Raw genomic sequence first — 26,153 nt, forward strand, 5'->3', positions numbered from 1 at the left:
ACAGTATCTTGACCATGTGTGTCCTGGTGGAGGCCTGTCCCAGCCTTTTTTTTTTTTTTTTTTTCTCTTCTCTTTTCTTTTTAGGGCCACACCTGTGGCATATGGAAGTTTCCAGGCTAGGGGTCCAATCAGCTGCCAGCCTACACCCCAGCCACAGCAACACCAGATCTGAGCCACATCTGTGACCCACACCATAGCTCACAGCAATGCCAGATCCCTAACCCACTGAGTGAGCCTGGGGATTGAACCTACATCCTCATGGATACTGGTTGGGTTCTTAACCAGCTGAGCCACAACAGGAACTCCCTGGCCCAGCCTTGAGGGGACTCAGGAACCCAATGATAGAAGATGCGGGAAGGGCAGGTTTCCTCATATAATCCCGCTGCCTGGACCCTTGTCCTACAGCTGCTCGGGCTCAACTTGTTTAAAACATAGCTCGGCATCTTTCCCCAAACCTGGTCTTTTCCTGATTTTTTTTCCCCTTAACCCAACAAAGATCTTGGGAACCTCAAGGTTACCGTTAGCTGTGTTGGGTGGGACTGTGTGAGAAGCCGGGAAGGACCCACAGCTGGCCGGCTCTGTCCACCTGCGAGCAGTACTGTGCTCCAGGCTGCACTTTTAGTGCCTAAAGCCCAACCTCAGTTCTGCCTACGACACCCCTGACATGAATAAAATGACCCCCCTTTCCAGGTGAGTCAGCACAAGGATTACCCCAGATGGATGTGGCTCTAGCTCTCATGGAGTTTATTATGGTCTAGCCACAAGCCAGGCTCCCTGACTGCTGCTGCAACCTCTTCCTCTGCTTCGCACAAAGCCGGCAGAACAGCCTCCCAGCTCCTTCACCTGCCGCCTTTTAAGATCTGGCCTCGGGCTCCGTTTAGTCTTCTCCCAACACATCGTGAACTCTCGCGCTAGAGTGGCCTGTACTGAACCCTTGCCCTCAGCGCCCCTGCCCAGAATGCTGTCTCCTGCTCGTCCCCTGCATCCCTACTCCTGCCCGTTCAAGTCCCAGCTCTGAGACACCTCCCCCAGGAAGGCTCCTTAGATTTGCCCCCAGGTGAAAGCATATTTCCTTCCTCGGATTCCCAGAGCGCTTTATATCTCTGCTGTGCAAGTGCGGGCTCTGCTATAAAATTATGAGCCTGTCCCCTAAAGAACTTTAAAAACCCGGCTTTTGGATTCAGACAGAGCTGAGCTGGAATCCTGACTTTGTCACTTACCAGCTAGGCGACCAGGTGGGTTGCTGTAAGACGAAGGCGATGGTGTTGGCCTCGAATCCTTGAAGAATGTCCTGAAGCTGGCTGCGTAAGTCACCTGGCCTGGCATGGGATGCCCAAGGGGGCAGGCGCCGCCGTTGCCCTCCAGGCCCTTCCTTCCTCCGGTCAGGAAAGCCTCCCCACCTTCACTGCCCTGCGCCTGCCCGGCCTCAGCTGAAATCAGGCTAAGTGCGCACCCCTGTGGGTGGGGCGGGGCTTCTTCCAGGAAACAGACAGCCCTGGGGCCTATCGACCTGGAAGGGGACCAGGTGCCAGGCAGCAGATGGAGCCTCGGATGGGCAAGGAGACCTCATGCTGGCCGCCCTGTCCTCTGGACTTCCTACAGGGTGTCCAGACTTACCTAAGTGTCTTCCCAAGGGGCAGGGGCAGCTGGAGACCCCCATCTCCCCCAAAAGCTGAAGATGAGGAAGCTCTATCTTATGGGCCACAGGAACCAGCATTTGCGATTCCCTGGGTTGTTCGTTTGCCTCCTATGCCTTTGGTGAAGCCTAATTGACCTGCCGATCCTGAGCTCACCTGTGCGATGGGAGGGGGAACTCCAGTGGTGAGCGGGCAGCAGCAGGGGGGAAACGGGCAGAGAGCTGGGCAGGAAGGGACTGGCCCTCTTGCGTGGAGCACCATCTCCAGGTACCACCAGCCCGGGGGCTCAGGGTTCTGTTTTATTAGGGGGCTCGTGGTTTTCTTACAAGATGGTAGATGCAGGAATGAATTGCTTTGTCTGGCTGCTGCATGAGGCTTCCAGAGCCAGAATGGAGCCATGAGCTTCCTAATGGCCTGGCTCTCAGATCCCTGCTGGCTACCTTTTCAGAGGAGACCCTGCTGCCTCCTTCCAGGCTCACCAAGAGGAACAATGGAGAATACAGGGATCCCACACATCCAGGCCTTTGAGGCTGCAGGGGCGGCACAGTGGAGACACGCACAGCCCAGGACCACAGCCCAGAGGCCCTGGAAGGGAGGGCTCTCCTTCCTCCTCCCCCACCCACCCCCAAGGCCCAGCCTGGTGGGTGCACCATGTGTAATGAATGAGAAGCAGCCCAAGGCTTTTAAAGACCCCTTTCTTCTCTCTGGTACGACTAATTTACCCTCCAAATACATGCATTTTAATTTCCCCATTCTAGAATTAAACACGCACTCACTTTTGGTGACTTCTTCCTAGCAAAATACCACTTCAGGCAATGGCAGAAAGAGAAAGAATTATAGGAGTTAATCTCGTCCACATGTTTCCACCTCTGCCGTGAGGACTTTAGCACACCTGTTCCACAGTGAAATGCAGTATTTATTCTGGTGAAAAGTATAAATGTTTGAATGACGTCTCTTTTTTGGCTTGGGCCTTTTATTATTTATGCATTTATTTCATTGTGATTATGGAATGTTTAAAACATACAAAAGTAGGAAATGCCACAAACCCCTAAATTCCCATCGTCTAGCTTCGACACCTAGCCACAGTTTGTAAATTTAAGCATCTTTTTTGGATTTTAAGCTCTACCAATCCTCTCATATTCACTGTACAGGGGGGAAGGTAGACCGTCTGATTATTAATTAATCTTATAATTAATCCTAACACTTCTAGCAAACTTGAGCTTTTAATTCTGTAAGTTTTAAAAAAATCCTGCCTCTGGGCTAAAGGCTCACAGGCGCAGGCAGGGACGAGCCAAGGAGGCGGGGCGCTGGCAGCGGACCAGCCAGCTGTTTGCACAGCCTCACGCCCTGCGGGGGAAGGGCTCCATCACTGCAGCCCGGCTGGGAATCGAGACTTTCTAAGGCTAAATGTGCCCACCATTGGTCCAGCGATGATGCCACGTAAGATGCTATATCTGAGTTCAGCTCTTACTGCTTCTGGGAGACTAGTCCATCTGCCATCTGTCAACGCAAAACAAATTCCAGGCGCCATCCCTGGAAGATTGTTTACTGTGTGTCTTACCACGTTTCCCCACCAGGGGGAGCCATGAAGCGCAGCCTCGGATTAGGGAGCCCTTTGCGTCTTTTTCATTGAAACGCGGGCCAGATGATCAGCATCCACGTGACAGGCTCCACCACGTGAGGATCCTTATTTCTATGGGCCCAGCTGGACCAGTGACAGTCCAGGATGACATACTGTTGGGAAATCACAAAGCCCCCGTTCCATTTGAGGGGAACAGAGAATCTCCGAGGATAAAACTGTAAACAATAAATAAAAAAAAATTTCTTTTTGTCTTTTTGCCATTTCTTGGGCTGCTCCTGCAGCATATGGAGGTTCCCAGGCTAGGGGTCTAATTGGAGCTGTAGCCGCCGGCCTACGCCAGAGCCACAGCAACGCGTGATCCCAGCCACGTCTGCAACCTACACCACAGCTCACTGCAACGCCGGGTCATTAACCCACTGAGCAAGGGCAGGGATCGAACCCGCAACCTCATGGTTCCTAGTCGGATTCGTTAACCGCTGCGCCACGACGGGAACTCCTTAAAAATTTTTTTTAACTGCTTCCTGAACTCTCACCATGTGTCATGGTAAACGGCTCTCTGACCCCGGAGTTGGGCCCTGGGGTCAGTGTGCTAAGAACTTTATACATGTTATTCAGTCTCTGCAATCCTGAGGGGTTTGTTCCATGGTCATTTAACAAATAAGAAACCTGGGACCCAGCTGACAAGCAGAACGTGCAGAGGGGCCCGCAGCTCAGACACCAGAGCTGGGACTCTGCAGCCAGGTTGGCTGGCTCGACACCTGGGCCTGTGGTTACCGAGCAGGGATCCCCCCTCCTGGGTCCCTCGGGTGAGACGTGCCCCTACTTGGTGTCTGTGGCGTGAGTTTGCATCCAGCTAAGGCCAGTGGAAGCACTGAGCAGAACTCCAGCGTGAGCCCAGTGATGCACGTGTGACACTGGCATCCGATGGCCTGGCTCCTCTCCGCTCTGCCACTCCTAGCTGACGACCCTTCTCTCTCACCGTCTCCGGGCCTCAGTTTCCTCATCTGTGAAAGGAACCACAAATGATAGCAGGACCCATTTTGGTGGACTCTTCTGGGGAATAAAGTGGGTAAAAGTGTAAAGTGCTTTGAGGAGATGAGCTGTGGGCAAGGATGTGTGAGGATGGGAGCCAGGTTAAGGGGAGTGAATGGTGTGGCAGCCATTCACCCCTTTCCTCCAAAAACAAGCCCTGTGGTGGCCTCAGGTGACGTGCACTTACCTCCTGTCCACGGATGGTGGAGACCTCGGCCAGGCTGGGTGACGAGACTCTGACACCCCGATGTCTAGGTTGGGATGTCGCATCTGCAGGAGAGGAGAACGCCCACCGTCAGATCAGAGACCCACAAAGAGAACGTCCCTCCGGCTTTGGAGAAAGGCAGCCCTCAAAGGGCCCCCTTTTTGTTTTGCTTTTCAGGACGTCCCCACGGCAGCAAGGAGGGAGGCCTATTATTTGAGCTCAGGAGGGCTTCTGGCCCTTCTCTGAGTCACCTCGCTAAGTGTTGTTAGGGCGGGGCTGCTGCAGCGGAGTTGAGGCGGCTGCGGGCCCTGCTGCCCGGCTCCTGTGCAGAGGGTGGGGCTCTTTGATCACAGAGCTCCCCGGGGGTACAGTGCCCAGGAGAGAAGGCGCCACTGGAGCAGATGCAGAAGGGTGTCCGGCAGCTTTCAGGGTTTCCTTGATTCCTTCACTCCCAGCCCCACTTCCAGAAACCCAGCTCAGCATCAGGGGAACCTCTAGGCTTCAGCAAAGTGGCTTCACAGTTGGGCCCCTTCTCCAACAAGCCTGGAAGGTAGAAGGGAGGAAAGAGCGAAGAGGGAGGTAGAATCAGGAATTTGTGGAGAGGGAGTGGGAGGAGGAAACTCCAGGAGAGGGTGGGGGTTTAGAAATAACCCTAAGGGGGCAGATAAATTCCATATATGCAGTATTGTCCATCAGTAACAAGAAACAGCTATCAGATCTTGAGGCACCGTAAATGCAGGCTAAGTGAAGAAGCCAGTTTGCAAAGACTCGACCTTCTGGAAAAGGCAAAACTAGGCAGAGGGCAGAAAAGGCAAAACTAGGGAGAGGGCAGAAAGATCCGTGGTGGCTGGGGCCGGGGGAGGGATGAACAGTTGGAGCACAGGGCCTTTTTAGATCAGAGCACTACTCTCTAGGTTACTGTATTGTGGGTACAAGTCATTATACATTCGTCAAAACCCACAGAGTGTGCACAGACTGAGCCCTCAAGTAAATGATGGCCTCAGTTAAAACAGTGATTCAGAAGAAATGAATCTTACTAGTACCCATGAGGATGCAGGTTCGATCCCTGGCCTCGCTCAGGGGGTTAAGGATCCGGCGTTGCCGTGAGCTGTGGTGTAGGTCACAGACGCGGCTCGGATCCCACGTTGCTGTGGCTGTGGTGTAGGCCAGTGACTACAGCTCCGATTAGACCCCTAGCCTGGGAACCTCCATATGCCATGAATGCAGCCCTATAAATGACCAAAAAAAAAAAAAAAATAGGGTACTGTTATCTGTTAACCAGTGGTAACACATGTGCCACACTGATGCGAGATGTTAGTAATGGGGAAACTGTATGGGGGGGACTTTCTGCTCAAAGTTTCTATAAATCCCAAACCACTCTTAAAGTCTATTACATAAAGACAATGATCCAAAAAAAAGCAAACCCATCAAACGAAAAACCCAAAAAGAAAATGCCTGGGACAAGACCAGCTGCCTCTGAGGACAGGCCAGTGCTGGATGTTTGCAGCAAAAAGCCTGAGCCCACCCTGCATGAGAAGTGCAGCTGCTGCAATTCAGCTCTCCAGCCTCCAGCTCAAATCAAATGACCCTCACAAAGGTCATCTAATTGGATTTTTTAATCCCCCTCTTCTCACTTAAGAAGGCTTTCCAGTTTTGCTGCAAAAATCTGCAGCAAATAAGGCTAAAAGGACTTAAGACATCTGGCTGGTGAATGCAGGTAGAGGTTTTCACTTTAGAGGAAGCATCAAACAAAGATCAGCTTAGCAGCCGAGCAGCCTTTCCTACCTGCCACGACTTTGCACACTAACTGGGCTGCTGTTGGTCCAGGCTCAGCCAGCACAGGTTCCAGGCCTCCTGTGGAGAGATGCCCCCTTGGAGCAGGCATGGCTGATGTCCAGGTGCCCTCAGAGCCCCCAGAAAAGGGCTCCCTTCCCACCCACAACCAGTAATGCTCTATGGAGCCAGGTGGCACCAAAGGTGGCCTTTAGTGGACAACAGGCCCCTTTCACTCCCCATGCAGGCCGGGCCCAACAAGCCACGGCATTCACACGGGTGGTGATGGTGACACAATCGCTCAGTACTGACACTCACAGTGTTGGCAGCATCGGGCTGACCCGTGGACGTGGGCTCTGGACTGAGTGTGGATCCTGTCTGGACACGTACTGGTTGTGAGACCTTCGGAAGTGAAGTTCAGTTTCTTCGGCTGAGAAATGGCCATTACAATCCTGGTCTCACGGGGACCTCCGGGAGAACCTGGTCTGGGGACGGGCAGGGTGGCTGGTGGCCGTTAACACGGGCTTCGCGCTCCCCCAACACCGACCCCCATCCCCGAGAGGGGCCCGCTCTCCCTTGGTGCTCCCGGGCTTAGCATCCTGGGGCTCCAGAATCAACAGCTAGTCCTCGGGATCAAGGCTGGGAAACCGGAAGGGAACAGGGGTGAGCGGGGAAGGAGGGTGGAGAGGACGTTCTGATGGGATCCTCGTCCCGCATCGGGAAACCGACGCTGCGTCTGGAGGCACAAAGGATGCTTCAAGTAGCAGACGGTCGGCAGAGGGGTCCGAGGATGGAGGACGGGATGGAGGGAGGAGGTGATATAAAGATCTCACTGCCGCCTCGGGGGCTCAGCGCGGTGGGACAGACGCCTCTGCAAGGTCTCAAGGTAAGGATGTAAAATGGACATGCTCCTGGGGGGTGAGGGTGCATCGAGTTCAGGACCCGCAGCCCAGAGCCCCCCAGAGGCATCAGAAGAGGGCACCAAACACGTACGGCAGGGGCACCCCCCCACACACACACACACAAGGCTCTCACTGCAGCCACGTAGGTTCATCTCTGTTTATTTTGTTCCAAACAAAACTAAAAATCACCACTCAAAATATCTGAGGAGCGTGCTCAAGTTAAAAGCTGTATGGAATTTGAAGCCGGAACAACGCAGACGGGTGGTCAGAAACGAGGGCTCCGGGCATTGCCGGGCAGGTCCTGGTGGCCGAGCGTCTTGCTCCGCCTTGAGCCTCCAACGCCGTTCCCGCGGCGCTGCCGTCCAGGAGCGGGGGGGGGCCGCCGGGGGCACCCCGGTTGGCGGCATCGGCAGAGAGAAGATATTCCGGGTCTCCCCTGGGCTTCTGATGTGAGCATCCGGCTCCTCGAGGGCCGGACAGGCTCCTTCCTTGAGAGTCCAGAGAGGTCCACACAGGGCGCAGGCGGGCGAGGCCGGTGCTGAGGCTGGAGCTCGGGGCTCTGCATCTTCACCCGGAGGGCGAGCTCCTCGCCTCCGGGGTTGGGGGTGGAAAACTGACTTGGCGTCATCATCGCTCGTGCTTAATGTTGGCCTCACTTGGCTCTAGGGTGACCCCGCTGCTGTTCCGAGGGCCCTCCTTCCTGCTCCCGTCCTTCTCCGTGTAGAACTCGGCGAGCACGGGGCAGTGTTCCGAAGCCACTCCGCCCCAGGACCAGTTGTCTGGAATCCAAGGGTTCGTGAGGCCTTCTCTCACGACAGCCCAGTGACCTGGAGGCAGAGGGGAGAGGGACCCAGAGGTCAGGCTGGGGGCTGGGAGGTCATAGGCCGGCCGGCAGCGGTGGGGTGGGGGGGTGGGGGGTGCAAGCCTGGGCTCCCTGACAAGACCCCCCCAGCCATCCGGTTTGCCTGTGCAAACTGTCTCAGCTCAGAACCAGGTCTGTCCAGGACACACTTGCCTTCCCCTGCTGCAGATCAGTGAGTGCCTGTCATTATTTTTCACACCCTCCTTCACTCTTAAAGTGGCTCTGTTTGAATACAGCCACCTAAAAGATAACCCCAAAAGAGGCCCACAGAGGAGGGAAATTCGCTCGTGGCTTTTATTCAGACCAAATGATCTGAAAGCATCAGTTCAGACAGGTGTCTCTTACTGGTTTCTGAATAGCACTTATGCTTTACCTGTGAAAACCTTCTTTAAGCTTTTACTGATCCAGATGTTGTCCAGCGTCTTCGAGCCTTGAGGATTCTTGGTGCTGATGTTGGTGAAGGTGTGCGCGGGGATCAGGGGGTGGAATTTTTCCCTCCTCAAGATGTCGTAGTCACTGCTGTCTGGCCCCTGGCCGAAATCCCCTAAAACGATCACATCTTTTTCTCCTGGAAGTAGAAGAAAGAAAGTCAGGAATGAATGAGGTGGTGGGAAATAAACCAACACTGATCACAGCTCCTTTGAGCGGGAGGAGGACTCTCATTTGACTCCCCAAGGTTAGTCTCCCAATTTTTCCAAATTCCTTGCGCAAAACCCCGCCTCTTCCCTGCAACTTTAAGGGTAGGTCAGTGACACATCTGGAGATGTGATGCAGAGATCACTGTTGTTCTGGATCGTGGGTTCCAAATCTCACAGCATAGAAGGCTTAAAAGTCACACTTAGATATTTAACAAAAGCTCAACAAACACTTAAGGAGCACAGAGGAGACCTCATGGAGATGCAGGGAGAAGTCGGCCTCTACAAGTCAAGGAGAAGAAACCAACCCCGCCCACACCTTGATCATGGACCTTCCAGCCTCTGGAACTGTGAGAAAGCAAATGTCTGTTGTCGAAGCCACCCAGTCTGTGGCATTTTGTCATGGTGGCCCGAGGAGACTCAGACAAAGTGGAAGGCTTTTCTTTTTAAAGTATTTCAACATTTCTGTCATAGTTTGATTTACTAAAGTAAGTGAGATAGTTGTGAAGTCTTTTCCAAAGTGAGTAGATCATTCAGGAAGGACAGATGGCCTAGCTACATTCCCTGGGATTCCCACCGACGGCCCAACTGGACCGTCACTTCCTGTCTCGAGGTTCCCTTCAGGGGAGCCAGGTTACCGCAGGGAACGGCATTCTTGTCACACCCTTCAAGGGAAGCTTTAAGGAAAGCAGTTCATAAACGAGGGCCAAATGCATCTGAGACCCTCAGCAAATCTTTTTCCTTGATGCAAATATGCTTCAGTAATAATAATGGCTGGAGAAAGAAATCGAAAGGGAAATAACACAAAGCTACCAGCAGAGGGCACTCGTGCCCTGCCCGTGACCGCCTCCTCCCGGGGGCGCGAGGGACAGAAGCCTTTCCCGCAGTCACAGTGTGACCCACAGAGATGTAATCCCTCCTGCTAGATCACAGCTACCTTGGCACCCAGAGCACGGCGAGCCCAACCAAGCTGTCTTGAGAAATCAGTGCCAACTTCCCACAGGAAAGCCAACTAGAGAATATTACTACTGACAAGTTACACATGGCCAGGGCTCATGACCCTCTGCTGAGCCCTCGCTGGGTGCCAGGCCCTGAGAGGTGGAAGGGTTTGCTCACATCCCCCAGGCAGCTCTCAAACCCAGGGCTCTTAACAAAGAGCGAGAACAGAAAAGCCCCCCATGCCTGGAGCAGAGCCTGCTGCCTGGCAGACCCTCCATCCACACGTGTGGAATAAATGGTGACGGAAAGACGAGAAAAACCTCAGATTTAAAGTGCAGGGTATTTTTGAAAAGAAAGAAGAGAAAGATGCTACATTTACTGAATATCAAGGAAAACGGATATTAAGAAAGATGGAGGCAGAAGGTTCCCACATAGAGCTTTTTTCACGGGGATGCAAGCCTATAAAGTTTGGGCTGGAAAAGACAATTCTGAAACCAGGAGAGACGCTGGTGCCAAGGACCAATAAACTCAGCTCTGCGTAATGTCAGGGATGACAACACAGCTCTTTTTTTTTTTTTTTTGTCTTTTGTCTTCTTAGGGCCGCACCCTCGGCATATGGAGGTTCCCAGGCTAGGGGGTGAATTGGAGCTGCAGCTTCCAGCCTATGCCACAGCCACAGCCATGCCAGATCTGAGCTGCATCTGTGCCCTACACCACAGCTCATGGCAACGTCAGATTCTTAACCCAGTGAGTGAGGCCAGGGATCGAACCTGCGTCCTCATGGATGGTAGTCAGATTTGTTTCCACTGAGCCACGATGGGAACTCTGACACAGCTCTTTTTGAACTGAATCATCCAGGTTTCTTACAACTCATCTTCTTCCCCTCTCTCTTTTTGTTTTACAGCACACCTGAGGCATACGGAGGTTCCTGGGCTAGGGGCCAAACTGGAGCTGCAGCTGTAGGTCTACACCACAGCCACAGCAACACAGGATCTGAGCCACATCTGTGACCTACACCACAGCTCGCGGCAACACCGGATCCTTAACCCACTGAGCCAGGCCAGGGTTTGAACCTGCATCCTCATGGATACTATGTTGGGTTCTTAACCCACTGAGCCACAATGGGAACTCCAGTCTTCTTTAGAGGCCACAGATATGCAGGGGCCTGAATTCTCCTAAAGGGCCGTCCACCAGAGTGGGCTCCTTAATTGTTTTCTTAGTTTCCAGAAGTGAGGGGAGAACGTGCAGGGCCGATTTCCTCAGAGCCTCTAGATGTAGGGTCTCAGGAGCTGGTCCCCAGTGGGGGCAGGTCTTCCCTGGAGGCCGAGCCCCCCTCCGCCCTGTGTCACTCCTGCTGAGTTTGCAGAGCAGGCCCCGCCCAGGGCTGAGATCCATCAGAGAATGGGGACACGCCCCCGCCGACGTCAACGGGGTGCACATTCCAGACAAGGGCAGAAAGGCCCAGCGTCTGCTAATCGATGGCTCTGTTTGCCCTGATAGGAAGACGCCTGTGGAATAAAGACTCAGCCTTTGTTTCGGCTGAACCGCCTGCCTCTGCGCATCGATTTAGCCTCGCCAGCCCCTGGGCTGCAGTGCTTCCCGAATCCCGGCTCTGCCGCGTCACCAGCAGCAATGAGGTCGATGTTAGTTATAAGCAGGGGGTGGCAGGGACATGAGTCACTGTCCCTACCTGGGCACGTCAAGGCCGAGTCAGATGTGGGTCAATAGTCCCCTGGCACCTCGAAACAATACCCTGCCCAGGTTTTCTGACATAAACTGGATGCCTGGCTGGCTATCAGAAAAAACAGCGAGGGCCTGAGGTTATCAGAAAAGGTGGGAACTGGCGTACTTTGTTCAGTGCTTCCGTGTAAGGAAAAGCCGGAGCCTGAGTTTGAGAACAAGAGAAATGTCCACAGATTTAAAAGCTATCAAGTCATCATTTTTCATAGGTTAGAAACTCTTGGGTAAAAGGTCTCAACCTAAATATCCTTCTGACTTTTTTTTTAGCCCAAAGATTCATCATTTTTGTTTTGTTTTGTTTTGTTTTCTAGGGCCACAGCTGCGGCATTTGGAGCTTCCCAGGCTAGGGGTCGAATCGGAGCTCTAGCTGCCAGTCTACACCATGGCCACAGCAACGCCAGAGCCAAGCCATGTCTGCAACCTACACCACAACTCACGGCAACGCCAGATCTTTAACCCTCTGAGTGAAGCCAGGGATTGAACTCGCAGCCTCATGGTTCCCAGTCGGATTTGTTTCCATTGCGCCACAATGGGAACTGCAAAGATTCGTAATTTAAGGGGAATGCGGGTCACAGCACCTCCTGGTTCAGAGGTCAGCGGCATACCCAGGTTCATTATTCACAGTGATTCACAACAGCCAAGAGCTGGAAACAACCCGCATGTCCACTGACTGAGGGAAGGAATAGCACTGGGCCCTAAAAGGAAAGGAAACTCTGACACCACAAACCATGACGACATAAGGTGAGCAAAATAAGCTTAGCCGAAGGACAAACAGTCTGAGAGTCTACTTATGTGAGATGCCTAGAGTCGTCAATTCACAGGGTTGTTAGGGTTTGGGGGAAAAGGGGGAATGAGGAGTTTGTGTTTAATGGGAACAGAGTTTCAGTTTGGAAGATGAAAAAGTTCTAGACATATATGGTGGTGACGGTTGGGAAACTGTAAATGCACCTAATACGACTGGCCTGTACACTAAACGATGGTTAAGATAGTAAATTTCTTTTTTGTTGTTGTTTTGTCTTTTTAGGGCTGTACCTGTAGCATATGGAGGTTCCCAGGCTAGGGGCCACATCGCTGGTCCCCCATCAGATGGGGGCTTGAGAGGCAGTGACCGGCCTGATGCCCTATAGCCGCCAAAGGAGCTAAGATTAAAACCCAGTTTCTCTGTCAGCTTCAGGCCTTCTTGAGTCCCTGCATCCCACCAGGGAGAACAGGACTTTCCCACCACGGCACCAACTGGCTCTCTTTCACGAGAAGGGCATGTGCAGACCCGCAAGGGGCACCAACACGGGGGCATACCTGGGGCAGCAGAGCCCAGGATGAGCTGTCATGTGGGAGGGCCTCATCACTTAATATCTCCCCCCAATCTTTTCCATCCAAAAGAAGCTGAATATCAAAGCATGGGCAGAAGACCTAAGTAGACATTTCTCTGAAGAAGACGTGCACATGGCCAGGGGGCACGTGAAAAGATGCTCAACATCACTAGTCATTACAGAAATGCAAGTCAAAACTACCACGAGGTACCACCCCGCCCTGACCAGAATGGCCATCATTAGTAAGTCCACAAATAACAAAGGCTGGAGAGGGTATGGAGGAAAGGAAACCCTCCTACACTGACGGTGGGAATGTAAATGAGCACAACCACTACGGAAAACAGTGTAGCGGTTCCTCAGAAAACCAAATATAGAACTGCCATATGATCTAGCAATCCCACTCCTGGGCATATATCTGGACAAAACCAGAATTCAAAAAGATACATGCACCCCTATGCTCACTGCCCCACTGTTCACAATAGTGAAGACATGGAAACAACCTAAACGTCCATCGACAGATGAATGGGTTAAGAAGATATGGTACATATACACAGTGGAATATTACTCAGCCATAAAAAGAGTGAAAGAATGTCCTTTGCAGCAACGTGGATGACCTAGAGATTCTCATACTAAGTGAAGTCAGTCAGGAAGAGAAAGACAAATAGCATATGATATCGCTCATATGTGGAATCTAAAATATGGCCAAAAGAACTTATCTATAAAGCAGAGACAGACTCACAGACATGGAGAACACACTTACAGTTGCCAAGGGGGAGGAGGGAAGCAGAAGGATGGACGGGGAGTTTGGGGTTAGTCGATGCAAACTATTACACTTAGAATGGATAAGCAAGGAGGTGCTAGAGTATAGCACAGAAAACTCCATCCAGTCGCCTGGGATAGATCATGAAGAAGGTAATATAATAAATGAATATATATGTGTGTGTGTGTGTATATATATGTGTGTGTGTGTATGTGTGTGTGTGTATGTGCGTGTGTGTATGTATGACTGGGTCACTTTGCTGTACGGCAGAAATTGACACATTATAAATCAACTCTAATAAAACATTTCTAAAATTGTGTATTGTTTTAAGGCATTGACTTTGTTATAGCAGCAGCAGAAAACTATTACCTTGGAATATTTATTGTTTAAAAAAAAAGGCTGAAGAGCCACAAAGCTGACACCTACACGCTAGACCCACAGAGACAAAGCTGTCTGCATGCATGGGGCAGCCGGGCTCCCTGAGCTGCAGGTGGTGTGGTGGTATCCCGGGCACTGCTCAGTGGGCAGGACGGGCAGCTGAGGGACGGGAGAGTCGCTCAGGATCAGCGTCCTCCGCCTGCCCTGCAGACGTGGGAGCTGCAACAACCGGGGAGAACACTGGTTTCCTACCTTTCAGGCTCTCCTGCAAAGTCTGGGTGAAGCTAGCCCAGCGGTGCCCATCGCTGTGATTCTTGCTCGGATTCTCACCCCCTGGGAGGGTCAGGGCTGCCAGGTGAAGGTTCACGAGGGTCAAGTCATGGCTTCCCACCTGGGCAAGAGGAAACAAAACATCAGGGAGGGGCTGAGATGCCCTCACTGCCTGCATCCATTACCCCTGACCCACGGATAGCTTCATGCCCAACACAGCACAGTCAAGCACACGGGGCTAGCTCGCCCCGGAGGGAAGGCAAGGCGGCTCAGGGAAGAGGTTTCGAAGCCCCAGCAGGACCGAGACCCATCTTGTCCTACCCATGCACCCTCTACTCCTCTTTAGGACCTGGAAAATTGGGTACTTCTGGAAAGATCCAATTTTTGTTTTTTGCCTTTTCTAAGCGACTCTAAAGAAGGAGATGGCTCTAGTGGCTGGTGGCTCTTACGCACAGGCCAGCCTACCACCCGCTGCCAGGACCCGCTGCTGGGCCCGCCTCTTTCCCCACCCCCACCCACCCCTTTGTGTTCTTTCCCCTCCAGACACCACTGTGCCCTGAGGGTCACTTTCACCTGCTCTCAAACACGTGATGATGGGAGCTGGCTGAGCCCTTTGGCCGTGCTGCGTTCCCAGGGCAGAGGCTGTGGTGCACAGGTGCCAACACATGGAGTCACATTCAGTCCCTCAAACAGCGCAGCAGGGCTCAGCTGCTCGAGTTTGGCAATCCTGCCCTTCCGTTTGTCATGGCAACAAACACCAAACACTGCCAGGAAGCGGGGGGTGTAGGGGGAGCCCCCAGGAGGTGGAGGCTGCCAGTTTTGTCTCACAGATGTGACCCCCGGTGGCTATCACCACCCCTCAAGGAGGGCTCCCTCTGCAGCCGTGGCTCTGACCATGGGGGAACCGCCTTAAGACTGTGGGCCAGGGGGGAACCCAGCCTGGAGAGATGAGCCCCATCTCTGTCCCTACCACTTGTCTGGCCTAGGATGTGACAGGAAGTACAGGAGGCTGCGTGTCTGTCGAGGGGGCTGCTTCATTTAGAGGATTTGGGCTAATAATTCGTGACCCCACAGCATTTCTCACTGGCCATGAAAAACAGCCTGCCTCTTAGAGACACTGGCTGGTTCTGGCTGCTGCCCTGCTTGGCCGAAGCCAGTACAGCCAGTTTACACAGAAAACGGACCCCGGGACACCTGGTTGATTCACACCTCAATCCCGTAAGGACAGCCCACACACACCCCCCGTGTGGGCATATGGAACGCCAGCATCTCTGCAGCTGCAGGTGTGACAGGGGTGAGCCTGGGCTTGATCCCAAGCATGGCACCACAGCCCCTGGCACGTGAGCTGCTCCAGCCCTGAGCCGCCAAAGAGAAACTGTGCTGGGGTGTGTGGCCACCCCCAGGCTCTAGAACCACTCTGGAACATGTAGAAGCGGGGTGACCCAGACTCCCAGCAGGAGGCTTGCTGGCCTCTCTGGTACGGGACCACTCCAGCCTGACCCTATGACTTCACAGGAACAAGGCTGGAGCTGTCATTTACGGGGCTGCCCTGGCCCCGCCACCCAGAAGCTCCTCTGAGCCCCTTCCCAACCCAAACGACCCCTCAGGATCCCCTCTCCCTGAGAAGAGAAAGGGGGTCCTCAGAGCAGTTCTGCTGCCCTCAAATCCAGTGACTCCCAAACACCAGACAAATGCCAAGGCCTTCTGTGTGGCTGAGGCATCCAGGAATCCATGATTTTGAGGAAATCTCTCCAGGTGATTCTGCTGTATGTCAGGTTGGGGAAGCAGCCCCCTCATCTCCTTCTCACCCAGAGCTGAACCCCCCACCCCCAATTCCTTTTGTTCCTGCCATGGACGAGTTCCCCATCCAAGGCACCCCAAGGGTACATGCTGACCCAGCCTTGAGAGAGACAGAGACCAAGGCAAAAAGGTGAGCTTCTTGGCTCTCAGTTCAGAAATGGACTTTTCCTCTTTAGAAGGAGTGGTCCCTCACGGCGATAAGAGTGGTACCTTGAACCTTGCGAGGTAGGGACTGGGGCCGGCGGGTTTCCCGTGCCCGTTGCCAGGCGAGCTCTCCTGCCAGGCGGCATCTCTCAGCTCCACCCCAGCTGTGACGTCCCACAGGAACCCCGCGAACCCGGCCCCCTGCAGGAGAAGATGAGGCGTGAGTGTGCAGAGGGGTCTGCCTGCCGCAGGGCTCAGTCCGAGCCGGGAAGAGGCAGGTGCACCCAGAGGAGATGCGAAGCCACAGGTTCTACAACGGGTCCTGGGGTGACATGCCCAGGGGCTGCTTCCCAGACAAAAGCACATCTAAAAGCCACAGCGTGTTCATCCTTGTCCCCCCACCGAATTTCCCAGACCAGTGATTTCAGAAAGCTTTACATGTGGCTTTACACACATACGGCTGGGCTCCTCTTTTGGGAGGGACGTGGCGGAGCCCGGACAAGGCGCGGAGTTATCTTTTTTCACCATCACGTCCCTGAGGTAGCCACGTACATTTCCATCTGTCAGATGAAGACTCAGCTGGCTTAGAGAGGTTAAGTAACTTCCCTGAAATCCCACAGCTGGTAAATAGCAATGCTGAGGATCAAACATAAGGCTCCAAGGGCTGGTTCTGCACAGTAATGAGCTGCCGCTTACAATAACCAGGGCCTGGCACCTAGGAGGAGCTCAATAAATATTCGCTGGGTGAACAGAGGTCAAGGCTAACAATCCCAATGGGTTGGAACTGGTCAAGGGCCCTCCTCAAGTGGATGGGGGACCAGAGAGGGGTCTGGAGCCCCAGTGCAGGCGCTGTGAGGACCAAAGCGTGCGGCAGGATCAAGGGCCTGGTGCTAAATAACCCCCTGCTGCCACCTCTGGCTGTTGGAGGGACCACTCTGAATGTGCCTGCTTCACACTGCTGCACCGGGTGCCTGATAGAAGGAGGCAAGACTGTCCCCTGGCCCCATCCCAGCTGCTGGGGGCTCGGCTGCCCCACTGGGATCAGCAGCGTCATCTGAGGGGCCAGGGATGCTTGTTTCAAAAGGAGAAATGACTGCACATCCTGAATGGCCTCTGCTGAGTCCCCAGCTTCAGCTTGGGTCCCAGCTACACACTCTGCTGGGCTCAGCGATGGAACAGACGTGTGCTGGAGAGGAGGGAAGGGGGGAACGGTGTTCTGTGTGTTCTACGTGGTTCTGTTTTACAGTGATCGACTTGCCCACCCACTGGAGCGAGCACTAGCTTAAGAATGAAAAGGCTGCTGTGGCTGTGGCGTAGGCTGGCAGCTGTCGCTCCGATATGACCCCTGCCTGGGAACTCCCATATGCTGTACCTGTGGCCCTAAAAAGCAAAAAGCAAGAAAAAAAAATGGAGCTCCCCTTTTGGCTCAGCGAAAGTGAACCTGACTAGTATCCATGAGGATGTGGGTTCCATCCCTGGACCCGCTCAGATCTGGTGTTGCTGTGAGCTGTGGTGCAGGTCACAGATGCAGCTCCAATCCCATGTTGCGGTGGCTGTGGCTGTAGCTGTGGCTGTGGCCGGCAGCTGCAGCTCCGATTCGACCCCTATCCTGGGAACTTCCATACGCCGCTAGTATGGCCCTAAAAAGCAAAAAAAAAAAAAAAAGAAGAATGAGAAGACCTGGGTCCCCCAAGTCTCTTAGCCATGCGACCTTGGAGGGGGGGGCCACTCTTCTTCCTAGACGTGTTTCCTCGGGTGTAAAGCGAGGGAGATGTGATGTGCCCTGTCAGCTTGCGGGGGGGGATAAACCCCCATTTACTGTTTCCTGAGCAGGGACACCAGGGTAATCTCCCTAAAGTACCACTCAGGCCACCTTCTGCTTAAACACCTGCTACCGCCCACTGTCTGGGGGTCCTCGGGTGGGCCCCTCCTGGACCGGGCCTTCCCAGCCGCATACGGCTGTACACATGCTGCTTCTTCCACGTCTGGGTCCTTATACCCTCCAGAGAGCCTTTCCCACCCCCACCCCCACCCAGCCCCCAGCTCAGGGGGACCCTCGACCAGAACAGCTGCCCTCGATGTGGGGAGGAAAGGGGGCTTCGGGACCAGAGAGAGCTAACTAGGCTCACCCCGGCGCCCCCCTGCAGCAGCGGGGTGACTTCTGGGCAAATCCATTCATCGGACTAGATCCCTACATTCTCATCTGTGGGCTGCTCCTCTGGCTGTGGGGAGAAACTGGAGACGGAGCAGAAGGCACCTGCAGGTCATTTCAGGCCCTGGAGGAAGGGCAGCCACCACCATTACTCTCTCCTGTTCGTCTCCGGTACAGACTGACCACCCGAGACTTGCAATTACAGTCTATTAGACCCAGACAGTGTTTAAAATAATTTTTTTCTTACGGTCACATGCATGGCATGTAGAAGTTCCCAGAGCAGGGTTTAAATCTGAACCCAGCTGCAGCTAAGGCTGGATCCTTTAACCCACTATGCTAGGCCAGGGATCAAACCTGAGCCTCTGCAGTGACTCAATCCACTGCAGTTGGATTCTTAACCCACTGCACTAGGCTAGGAACTCCCTAAAATAGTTTTTAAGTTATCTGCGTCTATTTAAAATTCCGGAAATTTCACACTAAAATCCAGATATCTGCATCTTTGGAGAAACCACGAGATTTTGTCCCCTGGGTCCACAACCGGCCCCAGTAACAACTGGCTAGTCTGGGCCAGCTGCAGCCTGGGACAGGCACCGCCAGGCCAGCCTGCCGCCTCCCGTGTACCCTGCTGGGTGGTGGCCTGCGCGTATTAATCAGGCATTCAATGCACAGTATCTTTTTAAATCGCAGCCCCCCTGTGAGTTAAGAGAGGGACTGCTGTTCCCATTTTACAGATGAAGGAGTGGAGGCTGAGAGATCTGAGTGGCTTGGACTCTGGCCTCTGTGCAGTCACATGCTGTTCTCCAGTGGCCTTGACACCCAACCTGGAGTAGGGTTACCTAGCTTGTCCCTCCACCGGGCTCTGGCCGGCTCAGGCTGGGATGCCCCTGGGCTTGCAAAGCGTGAAAATAGGCAGGGCTGGGTCTCTAGGTCTATTTTTCTCACCATATAACACGGTGCCTGGCACATCGTAATCTTCCCAATGATGTGAGTGGATGAATAAAATGTGTTAAATGGACAGTAAGAGCCCTGTAAACCTATATGTACGTGTCAAATACTATTTCAAAAAAGCAAGGTGGTATTATTATTATTCCTAGGTGGACTGAGAATGGACAGCCAGAGGCTAGCATGGTAAAGACCTCATATGCCCGAATTTGGCTGTATTTCCTATGTTTCAGTGTCCAGTGGCTGCCACATGCAGTAACTATTTACATCCCCAAACCCAGAGAAATAAAATTTACATCACACTTGAAAGTAGGAGCTACATAGAGCGGCTTCCTATCAAAAAATGACTACATACATTCACTCCATTAACGTTTCTTTTTTTTTGTCTTTTTTTTTGTCTTTTTGCTATTTCTTGGGCCGCTCCCGCGGCATATGGAGGTTCCCAGGCTAGGGGTCGAATCGGAGCTGCAGCCACCGGCCTACTCCAGAGCCACAGCAACGCGGGATCCGAGCTGTGTCTGCAACCTACACCACAGCTCACGGCAACGCCGGATCGTTAACCCACTGAGCAAGGGCAGGGACTGAACCCGCAACCTCATGGTTCCTAGTCGGATTCGTTAACCACTGTGCCACGACGGGAACTCCCCATTAACGTTTCTAACTTCAAAGCCCCAAATCTCACTATCACTCAGAGAAGCACCCTTCCTGTGTGCTTGTAAACACGCTAGAGATGCAAATACGGCATCTGCATTTACAGGAATATTATGTCATGATATATTTTTCTACTCCTAAAGTAATTATCTGGAGTCTTTTTTTTTTTTTTTTTAAATCTAAAACTCCACTGAGAGTGAACATTCCAGGTGAGTCTTGACCATCATATGGAGGAGTGAGAATGTACATACAGAGGTGCACCCAATCCATACGGGCAACACCAACGGAAGAAAATGCAAACTTAAAATATGCTGAAAATGTCCACAGCTTTCACATGCACAGTTTCTACTGCAGAAAGTGAATACTCCACGTATGACTTCAGTGAACCTGAAGTGTTCAGTCAACGAACAACGGGCTCTCTGCAAACGGCCGAGGCGGGAACCGTGGAGAGGGAGGATGCGGCCAGAGGACAGAAATGCCCCATGTGCTGCCTTGGCTCCAGACAGGATTTCTCCTTCCCCCCCGACACCCAAACTCCCCTTTCCACCTGGGCGGCAGCCCGTGTCCGATCTAAACAGGAAATGAGAACCAGGGCATTTTGACATGAAAGGCACAGAGCGAAAAAATGGGCAGCAATACAGCATTATGTCAAGGATGCTGGCAAAGGAATACATTAAGCGTCTGCGACTGGGGGAAAGGAAAATCCACATCCCCTGGCTGAGGGTTACCTTTGGGAGCTGAGTCGAGGGCGTCTCGGAAACCACGACCTTCCAGCATCCTCGGGGCCCCTTCCACTTGCGGATGTTGGGCAGGATTGGCTGGTTCAGCTCCGTACAGAACTGCAGAGACAGAGCACAGGTTGTCGGCGTGTGTCCCCAGGGCAGGCAGCCTGAGGAGCCGGAAAACGCGGGATCCGGACTCCTCAGCCTCATTTAGACTTTACCTCCGTGTTCTCAAAACCCCGGGTTTGTGCAGACGCGGATGGTCACACGGGCACCACGAATCACAAAGCAAACGGTCCACCTGTGAGAGGCACAATTACTATCGGGGGACTCAACGCACAGCCATCACTCCTCTTCGTTGCACACATGCTGGTACCACAAAGAGTTCAAACCAAGCTGTCAGAGTCCTTTCAATCCCTGTAAAACCAGCACGGAAGGTGCCAGGAGGGACTAGCTCAGTATCAAGTGCAGAGGATAAAAGACGAAGAACACCATGTCTGTTCTTCCCACCGCTTCCATGAGATGTGCAAAAACTGACCCCAAGAGACAGTCAGTAATAGTGAAATAACTTTGTACGGTGACAGATGGTAACTCGAATTGACCTGGTGAACATTTCATAACATACAAACACAGAGAATCATTATGTTGTACATAGGATACTAATACAATAGTTAAAGTCAATCACAATGCAATTAAAAAAAAAAAAAAAACCAACTGACCCCAGCTTCACCATGAACCACTCCGTTGTTCACCTTGATTTTCCTCTGAGAAGAAAGCCCCCCCGTCGTGGATGGTGACCATGCCTTGTGTGTGTTTATAGGGGGGCTTCTCCTCTGCTTCTGTGTGTTCCACCATCACGGAACTGTAAGGTGACTTTCGCATCAAGGCAAAATAAAACTGCACCAAGTAAAATGAGGAGTTGAAAAACTACAGACTTCAGAGTATGTGGACCAGTTTCTCTAAAACACCCTTAAAAACCATCCCACTTCCTGGGGTTGGTTCTTTCTGGGGGCGTCCCCAGGATTTGCTCAGTTGCTGAGACGCTCTGGAATCTGGCACTGCCCCTTCCTGGTGACGCTCACCTGTCCCTTTGCACCTCGGGACACCCCCCTCATCTCTCTCTGCCCGGCCCGACAAGCCAGTCAGTCTCCTGGCTTCTTTCTGGGGCGTCCACGCTATCTCTTACTCAGCCCCACAGCTTTAGCTTACATCTCTACCCCAAAGGCCCCCGATCTGTCCCTGCAGCTCAGATTTCTCCCTTGAATTTCGGATTGTATTTCAACTTCCTTTTTCAAGTTCCCCTCTTAAGGTTTCCACAGAAGCACAAACCCAGCAGGTCCCAAAGGAACACGCTGTTCCCCTCCCAACTTCAGGCCCATCTTGGTTCCTGGCACTGGCATCCTGCCAGCTGCTCTGACTCTTCCCTCTCCACCCACGTCCTATCTCTCACCCAGCCCCACCCATCCTCACGTGTCTGGAGGGCCCTCTTGCTGTTCTCCAGTCCCACCTGGCCTGATTCAGGGCCCTATCTTCTCTCACCTGGGGCACTGGCGTAGCTGTAAGAAGTCACCCTGCCTCTCTGTCATTTGATCACCCCCCTTCTGTCTGCTGGCTACATTGTGATGGCTGTGCTGGTGCACCATCCCCTGTGTCCTCAGAGCCCGGGAGCATCAACATCACCTGGGAACTTGTTAGAAAGTCGCTGGCCGCATCCTTCACTGGATCAGAAACTCTAGGGTGAGCCCCAGCAACCTGTGTTTTGATAAGCCTTTCAAGGGACTCTGTGCCTGCTAACGTCCGAGAACCTCTGCAGCTGCCCCAGATCTGGGCAGTACTGTGGGCAGATGGCCATCAGCTGGCAGCCCTGTCGGAACACCTCACTGCAGAGAGCTGCACTCATGCCCTCCCTGGGCAGCTCGCCTCCAATGGGGGCCCAGGGTCTCACGGTCCGGTCTCTTGCTCGCCCGTTGCTTACACTGCAACAGGGAAGACAAGACCGGTCACTTCTGTAGTGACAAGTGCTATGAAGAAAATGAGACCAGGCAGGGAGGACGCGTGCTGAGAGGGCCACTCTAGACACGGACGGCCCTAGGAGTCAGGCTGCTTTTACAGTCAGATGTTGACGTGTCTGCCTCTCTCCAGCAGTGGACGCCAAAAGGGCAGAGACTGTCCCAGAGTCGCCTTCAAAAAGCCCACCTGGCACAGAGCACGGCACCCAGCGATGCATTTGTTGGTGAACCAGGAAACTCCAGAGAAGACCACTGCCCTCGAATCCGCGTATGATCAACAAAAGGAGGAATTTCTTCCTAAAGCTAATTATTTAAATAATTACCTCAATTTTAACCTGACTTTGAGTTTGCCTGGGAAGTGTTCCCTCTGGAGTTGGGTGATCAGTGACTTCCATCCATTCATCTTTCAATGCTGCCCAGGGACAGCGTTATTCCCAAAGGGGGAGCTCCACCCAGACAAGTCCCCACGGCCAGATGGTCCTGGCCGGTAGCCATCCTCGGGTGGGAAATAAAGCACTCTGGAAAATGCAGGCGGAATTTATTGACTCTAACTTCAGGGATCCAGCGAGGAAATGGACTTCACAAAGGGCCCAATTTCCTGCTGAGGCATCATTTGCTTGCTGAGTGATCATTAGACCTGAATCCAACAGTCATTAAAAAGGAGAGCGGCTCTTCACTGCCCATCTGGTGTCTCACTCCTCTCCATGCAGGGGGTCCTGAACCGGGTTGCTGGGCTGAATCTCCTAGGAGGCACCCCGGGAAAAAGCCTGAAAACGCATCTTTAAAAGCCCTGGGGTGATCAGCCAACCAGTCAGATCAGAGAGCCCCTCACCCCCACTCTGCTGGGAAGAGGGATGTGAAGACAGCGGTAATCTCATCTCTCCCGACCCTCACGGGACCTCCAGACACCTGAAGATAGGTGTGCCCCAAACCCCAGTCCAGCCTCAACATCCCACTCCTGCCACGCCGCTTGGACAGGCAAGGCCGGAACTGGGAAGAGGTGGCACAGGCTGACGCTGTTTTCCATGCACGCCACTCTCCAGGATGGGCTCTGGGGACACTAAAGTAGCATTAGTTCAAGGTGAGCATCTGTATCACCTGGGAACTTCACATGCTACGGAGCTAGTGTCCGGGTGGAGCCTGGTGATGTGCCTTTTACCAGCCGCTCCTGGTGACTCGGACTCAGCTGCAAAGCTGGTGTGAATGAAGGAAAGTCCATCTCCGTTTTGTTTTATAGTTAAGAGCCGTTCCCTCAAAGGTAAACTCGGGGAGACAAGGAACCCTCATTGCTGACCTCTAAGGGGCACCTGTATTTTGTGCATCTGAAGCCTTGCTCTTGTGGCCTCTCTCAGCCCACAGAGTGGATTATCCGTCCCTCTGCCCCTTCCCCCAGGATCTCTTATGTTACTGGGAGTGATTGATGGTATAAGGGACCAGGGAGGGTGTTTATGGTCGAAAGCCTCCTATGCCCAAATGTTCATGATCAACAGTTGATAAGGGGGCTGATATTTTCCTCTATTTCTAGGACTGAAAAAAAAAATTGCCACCTTGTTAATTTAGTTGCCTGTTTTTGCACTTAGTTAACAGTTTGCAGCAAATCTAAGGAGGGGAGCACCTTTATTTTTCTTTCTTTTTTTTTTTTTTTTGGCTGCCCTGTGGCACATGGAGTTCCAGGGCCAGGGACTAGAGCTGAGCTGCAATTGTGACCCACGCCACAGCTTTGGCAACGCCAGATCTTTAACCCACTGTGCTGGGCTAGGGATCGAATCTGCATCCTGGCGCTCCAGAGATACTTCCGATCCCATTGCATGGTAGCGGGAACCAGAGGGGAGCATGTTTAAATCCTTGCTGCTCAGAATGCAGTCTGTGGACCAGCAGCCTTATTAGAAAGGCAAGCCCTCAGGCCCGCCTCACTTCTAACACACTGGAGTCTGCACTGCCCCAGGATCCCAGGGTGATCCCTAGGCTCCGCAAGCTTTGCCCTGAGCATTCCTGTTCTGTAAACGCCATGTCTATTTTCCTCCTGCAGCCCACGTCCTACCAGCTATTTGTGCGTGATGTGCAGCCCAGAAAGCTTCTGCTCATTCAAGGTTACACAAGGTTACATTCAAGGTTACCCAGCTGGTCAGGGTTAGAGAGAAGGTATGAACTGAGGTCTGTCTCCTGAGGGCCGGGACAGGTGGAATGGGTGTGCAGGGCAGCCACAAGGGGTGGGGCCAGCTGGCCTTTAGCAATCCTTGCATCTTTTCTCCCCCAAATTTCAAAGGAAAACAAGAGCATCCTCTGAGAGCCCTCAGTCTGAACTTTGCCTTACGTTGTTGTTGGTTTTAAGAAGAGCTGGTTCTCAAAGTTTCTGCCAAGCTCACATACCAGGGGGAAGAAATATTACTCATAAGTAAGTAAAAGTGGCTCACCAGGGCTCAAAGGGTGGAGGTGGAAGGGTTAGGTGGGTGTGATGGGAAAAAAGTCTCCACCTGCACAACCTGAAGACGAGGGCCCCTACCTGCCACCTGTTTCTAAAGTCCCAGGGGCAAACCTGTCACCTCCCTCTGTCAGAACTATGCTGGTCCTTTTTTTTTTTTTTTTAGGGCCGCACCTTGTGGCACAAGGAAGTTCCCAGGCTAGGGGTTGAATCAGAGCTGTGGCCGCCAGCCCCAGCCACAGCCACAGCAATGTGGGATCTGAGCTGCATCTGTGACCTATACTGAAGCTGTGGCAACACCAGATCCTTAATCCATTGAGTGAGGCGGGGGATCGAACCCAAGTCCTCGTGGATACTAGTCGGGTTCTTAACCCGCTGAGCTACAATGGGAACTCCCTGGTTCTTGTTTTGAAAACCGAAGACTTGCCAACCCCACCCTGACTGAATTGGAATCGCTGAGGTTAGGGCCAAGGTGTGCACGTCTGACAGGCTTCTCGAGCCATTTTAAAGGAAGGTTTGAGAAGGTCTGATGAGGCTAGACAATGGCTGCTTTACACTTGGCCATCTCATTTTTCATACCTGGGGTCGGGAAAGACAGCTTTATCGTTCAAAACAAATCAACACCAACTCAGTTCTCCCACTCGCCTCTTCGGAGCATCTGACCGAGGCCCCTTGCAGACCACCCTGTGAAATGAGACATGAAGGGGGCCTGACCACCGAATGGCACACAGGTGGGCAAGAGACACTTGCTGAAGGAAGGACTCAAAGGCAGGTCTCCTGGGGATCCTGTGTAATGGCTTCTCTCTCCCAGAGTTGACCATCAAGGCCAAAGCTACTCCCTTGGCCTTGGCAACAGGGGGCCTCCAGTCAGACATTTAAATGCCCATCTACAAGACGCCCGAGGTACTGGCATTCAGGTGTGTCAAGTCCTGGAAGATAAGACCCCTCCAGCTAGGCTTCGGACGTGCTGCACCCCGGTCTGCCCTGGATCAGCTGCCTCTGCTCCTCTCCGCAATGACAAAACGTCCCAAAGCTTGGACACCAGCTGGTTTTTGTTTGCAGACTTTGGACTTGGTTTCTTCCCTTCCACCCCTGCCCCCTCCTGAATCCTTAATTTATCTGGTCCTCCCAGGGAAATACCAACAGGAAAGGTGTTCCAACCTGACTTGGTGGCCTGTCTGGCCACCACCACGTTCAGCTGTCCCTTCGTCTTCCCTGCCCAGTTAAGTTGAAAGGACACCTGCGGCCCCGGGAGCGCGTCATAAAGGCACACTGCTGGTGCTGAC

At 53.0% G+C, this 26,153-nt stretch overlaps 1 protein-coding gene across 1 annotated transcript in view; it reads right to left on the reverse strand.

Moving 5' to 3' along the window:
• Nucleotides 1-7,274: 7,274 nt before the first annotated feature.
• The window catches only part of EEPD1 (endonuclease/exonuclease/phosphatase family domain containing 1), a 124,076-nt gene continuing 105,197 nt past the window's right edge, over nt 7,275-26,153 (reverse strand). The window contains exons 4-8 of the mRNA XM_047763147.1: nt 20,443-20,553; nt 16,036-16,170; nt 14,008-14,146; nt 8,367-8,561; nt 7,275-7,958 (exon numbers count right to left, since the gene is read on the reverse strand). Coding sequence (XP_047619103.1) covers nt 7,759-7,958; nt 8,367-8,561; nt 14,008-14,146; nt 16,036-16,170; nt 20,443-20,553 — 780 coding nt within the window. The 3' untranslated portion in view covers nt 7,275-7,758. The remainder of the gene's footprint in view (nt 7,959-8,366; nt 8,562-14,007; nt 14,147-16,035; nt 16,171-20,442; nt 20,554-26,153) is intronic.

The sequence above is a fragment of the Phacochoerus africanus genome, chromosome 16 (genome assembly GCF_016906955.1).
Source record: "Phacochoerus africanus isolate WHEZ1 chromosome 16, ROS_Pafr_v1, whole genome shotgun sequence".
NCBI classification, from domain to species: Eukaryota; Metazoa; Chordata; class Mammalia; order Artiodactyla; family Suidae; genus Phacochoerus; species Phacochoerus africanus.